The sequence below is a fragment of the Acinonyx jubatus genome, chromosome A2 (genome assembly GCF_027475565.1).
Source record: "Acinonyx jubatus isolate Ajub_Pintada_27869175 chromosome A2, VMU_Ajub_asm_v1.0, whole genome shotgun sequence".
Taxonomy (NCBI): domain Eukaryota; kingdom Metazoa; phylum Chordata; class Mammalia; order Carnivora; family Felidae; genus Acinonyx; species Acinonyx jubatus.
In genome coordinates this window covers 155872780-155882408 of record NC_069383.1, presented here as the reverse complement: position 1 = coordinate 155882408, position 9629 = coordinate 155872780, and the positions used below count along the sequence as shown (strand labels likewise).

Sequence of the window (9629 nt, the reverse complement as noted above, 5' to 3'; positions counted from 1 at the left end):
CACTGGCTCAGTCTTTGATCCTAGCAGAGCGAGGCCTTGGACTTCCCACCAGGGGACGGCGAGGTGGTTCCGTGCGCACGCACACACACACACACACACCACACACACAGACCCAACTGTCCGAATGCTTTAACGTTTTTATTTTCAAGTATAAAGGCTTTGTCGTAGAAGGGAGCCGGGGTCACAGGCAGTGGGCAAGGGGTCCGGAAGCCCAGGTGGAGGTGGACGAGCGGGCCAGCTGGCTGCCAGGTGCCACAGCCGGTCCCGTGGTGCCCTGTCTGTGTCCGGGACCCGCTGCTGGATGCCAAGAGGCCGAGGTAGCTGTGAGAGGAGCCGGGCGTGGGGTGGAGGGTGTGGGCTCACATGACCACACAACACTGGCACGTCTTTTGCTTAGGGCCACTTGCCTCTTCACCCTCGGGAGGGGCAGGTGGCTCGGGCTGCCGGGCAGGTGCATAGGTGGGCACGGGGCGGGCACTAGGGTTGGCCCTGGGCCCTTCCACCTGAAGCAGTGGCTGGCACTCGGCAGGCTGCTCTGGAGCTGGGGTCTCTGCCAGGAGGGGGGTGGTGGCGTCTCCTGAGGGGCCCTGGCCCTCAGCAGGGGTTTGGGGCCTTACAGATTCTTCCTCCAGGGAGCCTTCCTGTTTCTCCTGGGGCTGTGGTCCTTCCTCTTCCGGCCTTGACTCTTCCTTGGCCCCCAAGGAAGCCCCTGCCTCACTCACCTCCTCTGCCTGACATTCCTTTCCTCCTCCGGACTCTCTCTGCTCTTCTGGACTCAGATCTTCTTCAACCACGTCAGTCTTCTCTGCCTTCAGTGACGCCTCCCCTCCTCTCTCTGCTTCCGACGGCGCCTCACCTCCTCCTTTCTCTGCCCCCAGTGGCGCCTCACCTCCTCCTTTCTCTGCCCCCAGTGGCGCCTCACGTCCTGTTCTCTCTGCCTTCAGTGACACCTCCCCTCCTCTCTCTACCTCCGATGGCGCCTCACCTCCTTTCTCAGCTCCCAATAGTGCCTCACCTCCTGTTCTCCCTGCCTCCGATGGCGCCTCACCTCCTCCTTTCTCTGCCTCCAGTGATTTCTCGCCTTCCTTTCCCTCTGTCACCAATGGTTCTTCAGTCGCCTCTAGTTTTTCTTCATCTTTCTGCTCTACTCGCAATGGCCCCTCACCTCTTTCCCTCTCTGCCCTCAAAGGTCCCTCAACTGCCTTTCTTGCGGCTGACAGTGGTTCCTCAACTGCTTTCCTCAGCTTTTCCTCCCCTCCTCCCCTCTCTGGCTCCAAAGAGCCCTCGCTTCCCCCCCTCTCCCCCACCAGAGACACGTCTGCCCCTGCCTCTTCCTCAGTCCCCTTCTTTCCTTCGCCCACTGATTCCACCGGTTCCTCTGCTTGGCTCCTTCCCGCCCCCCAGGCATCCTCCCCTGCCCCCCTCTCCACCCCCAGTGGACTCTCAGGCCCTCCCCCGCTTCCCTGTGCCCTTGGCCCTTCCAACCCCTCCACGACCAGCTCCTCCCCCAGCTCCTCCCACTCTTCGCTGAGGGTCACCCTCTCCACCCAAATGAAGGACCCCTCCTCTCCTCCAGAGCCCCCTGGCCCATCACCGTCAGAGCTGCCCCTGGGGATGCCGCCTTCTCCAGGAGCTGCTCCCTCTAGCCTCACCTGGAGCCTCGGGGAGCTGGTCTGCGCGGCCTTCTGGCCCCTGCCCCCCTCCCCTGTGGCCTCGGAGTCGCTGCTCTGCGGCCCCCCCACCCCCTCCCAGACCACCTCCACGATGCCCCTGTCCTCCTTCACCCAGGACGGGGGCTCTGGGCAGGCAGCTTCCTGCCTGTCCCCAATGGCCTCCAGCACCATTTCCTCCACCTTAGCCTCCAGCTCTGGGCCCGTGGCCTCCGTGGCACAGTCCTCTGTGGCCCTCAGCCCCTCCCATACCACCTCCACCACGCCCCCTCCTTTGGCCTCACCCACGCCCCCCTCAGATGCTGCCAGCCCCTGACTCGGCCCCTGTTCTGCAGCGGGGCTGGGTCCAGGGCAGGGGCCGTTGGCTTCTGAGGAGGCCCCTGCTACCCCAGGGAACAGCCTCAGGGTGGGTGGAACCCTGACAGCCTCATCTCTGGGCTCAGAGGGGGACTCTGGGGAGGTGTCCACTGGTCCAGCTGGGAGGGAGGCTCTCCTGCTCAGATCAGTGTGGCCTTGGGGAGTAAGGGGAGGAAAGGAGAGGAGACAGGAAAGGAGAGGAGACAGAGTGAGATCCTGGCCCCCCAGATTCAGGCCCCTCTTCATGGGACCCCCAGACCTGGGGCCCAAACACCCACCTGTGGGACCTGCCTCCACGGTAGGCTGGGAGAGAGGTCGATGACCCTGCAGGGGTAACAGAGACAAGGTGAGGCCAGCCAGCGTCTCCACCTCCAACCTCCCTGCGTGCTGGTTCGCTCCCCAACCCAGACACCCTCCATGGCTCCTCCATCAAGTTCAGGACCACACCCCCCTCAGCCTTCCTCATCTGTCTTACCGCTCTCTGCTCAAGTGCCCCCACATAGTAGGTGCTTAGTCAATACTGTGTTCATGGGCCAACAGCTCTGTATTAGGAACCTATTCCGTCAGCTACTGAGATTGCTGTGGACAAGGGACACTTACTTAAGCCTTTTGCTATTGGAACTTACGTTCTAGGGGGTGGGGTATAAACATAAACACAAATAAATCTGTAATGTCAGGAGTGAGAAAGACTATGGCAGGAAAAAACAAAAAGTAGGACGAGGGGCTACAGAGAGCCTGGGAGGTGGTGGGGTGCCTCCTTTATGTAGAAGATGCAGGAGGGCCTCTAGGAGGAAGTGACATTGAGCAGAGACCTGAAGCGTGAGAGGAGCTGGCCTCGAGGCTCAAGAGGTAGATACAGCCATTCCAGGCAGAGGGGAGAGCAAGTGCAAAAGGCCTGGGGCTGCAATGAGCTGACAAGGTCAAGGACTAGAAAAGAGGGTCAGCGTTGCTGTAGTAGAGTGAGGGAAAGGGCAAGAGTATGAAAATGGGCTCAGAGAAGCAGGGAGTGGGGGCAGCCTGCTCGGTCAAACCCCAGGGATCTCCTCCTCACAGTTCCCTATAAGGTAAGAATCTTCTTTCCAGCCTCCAGGCTTTCGTGTGGGCTGTTTCCTCTGCCTGGAATTCTCTTTCCCCTCTTGCCTGGTCCCCAGCAGACTCCATCCAGATACCACGGCCTCCAGGAAGCCTTCCTGGGTCACTCGGGTGATTCCTCTGTGCTCCTCCCATGCCCAGGGCTCCCCTGTCACAGGCTCTTGGATAGTGGGCTCTTCTCTAGCAAGAAACTCGTGGCCTATACTAAAAACCCAACAAACTCTTCCCAGATCCATTAACAGGTCTCTTGGCCCTCTGCCCTGCCAGAGGCACCTGGGAATCTTAATAAAGGTGCTACCAAAACAGAAACCCGTGTGGATGCCTCAGATCACAAGAGCATCTCATGGTGACCCATTCCTCCCTTTGAAAAGAACAAATTCCACGAGCACTGCACCCCCCATTTTCCCACCACATTCCTCATTCTGGCATTAGCAGTGTCACAACAAAACTTCCCCAGGCCTGTTCCTAGGATCATGTCCACCCACCCAACCCCCCCCCCCCCCCCGCCCCGTGCCTCTTCCACGTGTGTGCTGTCGTTCCTCTCATTTTAGACATAGGGAAACTGAGGCTTGAACAACGAAAGCGGCTTGCCCGAGACCACAGAGCAGAGAAACAGCAGAGGACTTAGAGGTTAAAGGGCACTTGGAAAAGGCCCGCTTTGGTCCCTGCTGGCCGCACCTCGCCCCCTCCCATTTGCTCCCCCGCCCCCGGTTCTCACCTGTCTACGCCAGGTGGGCCTGCCGGGGGACTTGTGCTGGGCACCTGTGGATGCACTTTGCAACAGCTGCAGCTGGGATTGGAGTCTGAGGGAGAGAGGAGGCTGCTGGGAGCCAGGCCCCCAGGCTCAACGCCAAGGCCCCCTCAATGTGCCACTTCCCCGGTGTGGACCTGGGGCCCTGGCCTAGCCAGGCCGGCAAAGCCAGCAGGCAGAGGCCCAACTCACGTGAACAAGCTGTCTTCCAAGTTGCGGATTCGGGCCTGAGCCTGGCCCTCAGGTGACTGGGGGTCTTTAGAGGTGGAGTCCTCCTGCTGCTCCGGCTCCTCAGCTGTCCCGTCCATGAGCCAACGCTCCCGGAGAGACTTCCTCTGGGCACGGGAGGGGAGCTCTGGCTGTGCATACTGGCTACCCCACCCCATGGAGGGCTCCCTCCTAATCCCCGAGCTGGGAAGATTTCTTATTGTCCAAAACCACCCGGACGGCACAGACATCTCTCCTTCAGGTGAGCATATGATCCCCCCCTCAACACTGCCAGGTGGGACAGACACCCCAATACCAGCCTAGAGCTCTCCCAGGCTGGAACAAAACACCCCTCATCTCCCCACCCCTTCCAGAATGGGACAGGCACTCCCAGAGATGAAATCAACGTCTCTATGGGCCCCTCCCTACCCCAAAGCTGGGCAAACACCTTCGCTGTCCCCATACTCTTCCCAAAGGTGGTACAAATGTCCCCATCATTATCACCACCCCCCCCCCCCCGCCCCACCACCCGCTCTCCCAAGCAGAGGAAAAACGCCCGCCTAAGCTAGAACCAATACCCCCTGCTGCCCCCACCCAAACTGGACAGAGCCTCCCATGATCCCCCAGACCGACTCTCCTTGATACCCCCACTTCGTTGCCCAGGCTTGACAGGCGCCCCCGCCCGCCCCCAACCTTGAGCCGCTCCACGCGGAGTTTCTCCTCTTCCAGCTCCCGGCGCGCGGCGCGGATCTCCTCCTGCAGCCGCCGCTTCTCCTGCGCACAGAGGACCCGGAGCTGCCCGCGGGCCGGGCGGGGCCGCCACCTCCCCTTCCGCCTGCCCTCCTCCTCGGGGCTCCCGGGACTCCCGGGGCTGCGAACGGGGCGGGGCGGCGGAGCGCACGTCGGGGCCCCCGGCGGGTAGGGGGCTGCGGAGGCGCTGACTCAGCAGCGGGTGGGGGCGGGGCGGCGGGGGCGGGGCCGGCCGCGCCCGAGATGCTGCGGAGGCCTCGCCGGCGCCGAATGGGGGGGGGGGGGGTCTGTGGAAGGGGGTGTGGCCTTCGGATGGAGATCCCAAAGGGAGACCGAGCTGTGGGGGGGGGGGTCCGAGATCCGGGGTCACGAGAGAGGCGATTCAGAGATAATGGGGGTCTAGATATCAGAGGAAGGGGGTGATGAGATGGGGGGGGGGGCGCGGAGAGACTGGGGCGTGGAGATGAGGTCCAGAGAGATGAAGGGCGAGAAGTCGAGAGCAGAGAGAGGGGACTTGGTGAGATAGGGGTTCAGAGGGATGGGGTACAGATCTGAGGGTCAGGAGGATGGGGGTTTAGAGAGGCCAGGGTGTTGAGATGGGATCCAGAAAGATGGGGGCGCAGGAGTGGGGGAGCAGAGAGATAGGGATGATTGAGATGGGGGTTCATAGAGATGGGGTTCAGACATGAGGTGTTTGAGAGACCGAGGTTCAAGAATGGAGCATCGGATGTGGATTCTGGGAGTGTGGGGTGCACAGCCTCACCATTCTGGGGGTGGTGGCGACCAGACAGAGGAACTGGGGAGCAGAGGGGCCTGAGGATTTAGGTGGGGCGCTCCAAGGCAGGGCTGGAGCTGAGGGTGCTGCCCACCCCCCCTCCTCACTTCACAGGTTTAGGCCTGCTTCCCTGGATGAGAGAGAGGCGAGGAAGAAACCTGGGGAATGGCTAGGAGTGCCCAGGATGCGGGGAAGGAGGGGAGGGGTGGTGGAGGGGGGCGCCAGAAGCGGGGGTGGGGGTGGAGGGTGGGGAAGGAGGGGTAACTCACAGCAATGACCTCTAGCCGCTGCCGGTAGAGGGAGCTCTCGGCCATGGGCCTGTAGAAGAGGGCAGAGACTGGGGAGGGGGTCTTCCCAGGTCCCCACCCCTCGGCAGGCCACCTCCTGAATGCCCCTTTCTGGGTCAAGATCCCTGAGCTGCTTGGAAACCAACTAAAGCCCAGTATTTTCCTCTATTTCCCCTCTGCAACTGAAAGGTGTTGGGAGTAGAGGGCAGGGGGTCCTATGAGGGGGAGAGAGCAGAGACGCTGACAAGCTGAGCTAAAGCCCTTCCTAGGCTTGACATCACCTCTCTGAGCCTCAGTTTCCTCATCTGTAAAATGGGTCAGAATAGCTTGATCCTCACCTTATAGAGAGGTGCCCTTGCAAGGAAGTCTCCATGCAGGGGGAAAAAATGGACATAGCGTTCCTAAAACAGTAGCATCATTTATTATCATTCATAACTTTAATAATTCCCATGATTAATAATGTTTATGGTTATTTATAAGGAGCATTTCCAGGCTGGCCCTCAGATACTCTCAAATCCTGCCAGGCCCCTAACATGCTGTGTGTCTCTTTCCAATTCTATACCCTCTCTGGACCTCAGCTCCTACCCAGGATACCTTAAGCACCAGGGGTTGAGGGAGTCTGGGGAGAGAAGCGTCCATCCCACCATGGACGCATGCTATCCCCATGGTAACTATGGAGCTACCTGCCAAATCCCCTCCCTGGGAGCAAATGTTACCAGGACATGTAGCCTAGCGCTGGACTCTGAGCTGGGAGGAGACAGAAGGGTCTTGCTGTTTAAGGTTTAACCTGAGATGCCGCCATTGTTGATTTCCTTGCAGCACCCCAGGATCCCCGATTTCCAGCTCCAGAGCTGCCCCTTCTGTGCTTCCCTGGAAGCAAGAGGCTGACTGTGGTACTTCAGGACACTTAGGGGACAGATGTTGTTACGTTAACTTGTCATCGCAGATGTGCATCGAGTACCCCCTACCTGGAGGCGTTTCATAGGCCAGTATCTAGAAGGATGCCTCTATTTGTCTGTTGTCCCTGACACTTAGCCCAGGGAGGGCACAGGGCAAGCCCTCAAACATTTATTAATTTGAGCACTAACTCCATTGGGTGAGCATTAGCCTCATTGCCCAAACTCTGCCGGGGCCTCCCAGATCTTCCCTGGCCACACCATAAAGACATAATAGTGCGGATACTTAGCCCTTACTATCTATAGTGCTCTAAGTGCTCGACAGGGCTTCCGCCAGGCCCTCCCAGCCACCCCCGCCTCTCCCTCCCTGCCCTGATCTTGAGACACTGTTGTCCACTCTTTGCTGAGTTGATATTCTGACAATAAAATCAGCCAACCATTAGCCAGCGCATACCATGTTCCAGGTGCTGTTACATGCTATGCCTGTAGGAACGCATTTAATCCTTCCAAAGATCCTGGGAGGCAAGTAGTACGACTGTCCCTATTTTATGGATGGGGAAACTGAGGCTCCAAGAAGTGGTGAAAAGACTTGTCTAAGGTCGCTGAGTCAGGATCAGAACTCAGGGCTCTCAGGCCTCAAATACTGGGAACGCTGCCGGGGAAGAGGGGGAGTCCAGGCATCTTTGTCTTGGCAGCCAGGAGGCCAGAGATCAGCCTGGGGGTTCCCGATTTCACTCGGGGCAGGGGGCTGAAGTCATGCTTTGCAGGGTATCCCAAAGGGAGCCCAGACCCCCTACTAATAGGTTTGCCCTTGGGGGAGGGCTGACATCCTCCCTCTGCTGTCCCATTCCCAAGATGTAATCTCCTTGCCTCTTCCTTGCTGGGGGGAAGGGGGGGGGGTGATCAGGTTCCCGTTGCTAGGCAACCAGGTTTGTAGTTGGTGAATAATGCATCAGGGGACCCAAAAGAGTGAGGAACCAAATTGGGGTCCCTGGGGGGAAACTCTTTTCCAGAACTCTTTACAAACCTCTGGAGCCCCTCCACCCTCTTACTTTAAAAGGCCCTCAAACCTTGAATGTTAAAACCCTCGGCACACCCCATTTGATATTGTTTATCTCCAACTCTACAAGAACACGGTTCGTGGCTATGGCCTGTTGTCACCAGGAGCAATGGGTGGCCCTTTCATTAAGCCGGTGATGGTTGCAATTTTGCCATCACCTTTCCCAGTTGGGCAGCTGTTAACTTTCTCTGTTGTATCTCAAGCATTTCTTCCTACCCTGGAAGCTGAGGGGTGTTTCAAGAGGCAAAACATGGGAGTGAGGAACCCTGGCGTTTCCTGGCCCCCCAGTCCTAGCCCCACCCCCCAGCCTGGACTTTGAGCTTGAAGACTGCCAGTGGAAAAATCCCGGAAAAAAGAAAGCGGAGGTCCACATCTCCAACCCGACTCTGGGGAGAGGGATCCGAAGAGCCTGCGGGGTTGCCTGCTGACCTCTCTCCGCTCCCCCTGTTCCCCTTAGGAGAGGCCAGCTGGGGCTCTCACCCCGTGGAAAGGCCAGTGACCCTCCCAGGCCCTGCGCACCCGCCCCCCTCCCCCCCACCCAGGACACTTACATGGGTGTGGCCGGAGACCACAGCTGGCTCTGCAGGGCCATCTCTGCCCGGAAGCCCACCTTTGTTTGGGTCTCCAAGATCAGGACCCCCCACCCGTTTGCTTGAAGGTGCCCTGGAGACTGTGACTTGGCTGGCGCGAAGGGGGGGGGGGGGCTGCAGGCGGGCACCGGGAGAGCTGGTCCAGCTGGTTTGGGTCAGGAGGCAGGAGGCAAACGGGGCGAGGGGGGCTGGGGGCTGGCGGGCAGTTCTGGGGAGGTACTATCAGCTGTCCTGATAAATTATTTACCAGCCACTGGCCTCCTTGCCGCACTTGGCTGCCTCGCAGCAAACACACTCTCACGCGCGTGGTGCAGTGTGTGGGTGAGAACGGGGAGTCGCTGACCCCCTTCAGGGAATGGCACCTGCACTTGGCACCCCAGACGCCTCAAGTCCAGCTGCCCACCAAGGGTCACCAACATGTGAGCCTCATGGCGTAGCACACGTGTGGGATACTCTTATGCACGATTGCCCCTCCCTTCCTGGACCCTGGTGGGGAGGGAGGGACTGATCCAGCTAAGGGATTCTGGAACCCAGAGGCTGAGCACCATGGGAATCAGGAGGCCTGGCCCAGGGGTTTCTAGGCCTCAGTTTGCCCTTTTGTGAAATTAAATCAGGTGGCCTCCAGGACCCTGACACCCCTCAGATGCTATAACAGTTAGGGATGGGGTGGTGATGAGGAAGGTCCAGAGAACTTCCTACCCAAATCCTCCCCATCCTGTTCTTTTTTTTTAAACTATTTATTTTATTTTGTTTTAAGTTGATTTATTTTGAGGGAGACAGAGACAACGTGAGCAGGGGAGAGGCAGAGAGAGAGAATTCCAAGCAGGCTCTGCACCATCAGTGCAGAGCCCGACGTGGGGCCCAAACTCATGAAACAGTGAGATCATGATCTAAGCTGAAACGGAGAGTCTGGATGCTTAACTCACTGAGCCACCCAGGTGCCCATTATTATTATTATTTAAAAATGTTTATTTTTGGGGTGTCTGGGTGGCTCAGTGGGTTAAGCGTCCAACTTCCGCTCAGGTCATGATCTTTCGGTTGGTGGTGAGTTCGAGTCCCGCGTCCGGCTCTGTGCTGACAGCTCAGAGCCTGGAGCCTGCTTCAGATTCTGTGTCTCCCTCTCTCTGCCCCTCCCCAACTCACGTGCATTCTCTCTCTCTCTCTCTCTCTCTCTCTCTCTCTCTTTCTCTCTTT

The 9629-nt window shown here is 58.8% G+C and overlaps 1 protein-coding gene across 4 annotated transcripts; it reads right to left on the bottom strand.

Moving 5' to 3' along the window:
- Positions 1–119: 119 nt before the first annotated feature.
- PALM3 (paralemmin 3) lies at positions 120–8628 on the bottom strand. 4 transcript variants are annotated; one of them, XM_053219761.1, is made up of 8 exons: positions 8397–8628; positions 5872–5920; positions 4771–4851; positions 4063–4205; positions 3838–3922; positions 2306–2351; positions 723–2182; positions 120–440 (listed from the first exon to the last, which is right to left on the bottom strand). In XM_053219761.1, the coding sequence occupies exons 1-8, from the start codon at positions 8435–8437 to the stop codon at positions 360–362; spliced, it is 1986 nt and encodes a 661-aa protein (XP_053075736.1). In that variant the 5' UTR covers positions 8438–8628; the 3' UTR covers positions 120–359. The 4 variants fall into 4 exon arrangements, with proteins under 4 accessions (XP_053075736.1, XP_053075735.1, XP_026905824.1 ...); XM_053219760.1 differs by having other exon boundaries at positions 120–321; XM_027050023.2 differs by having other exon boundaries at positions 120–889; positions 923–2182; positions 8397–8624.
- Positions 8629–9629: the final 1001 nt, after the last annotated feature.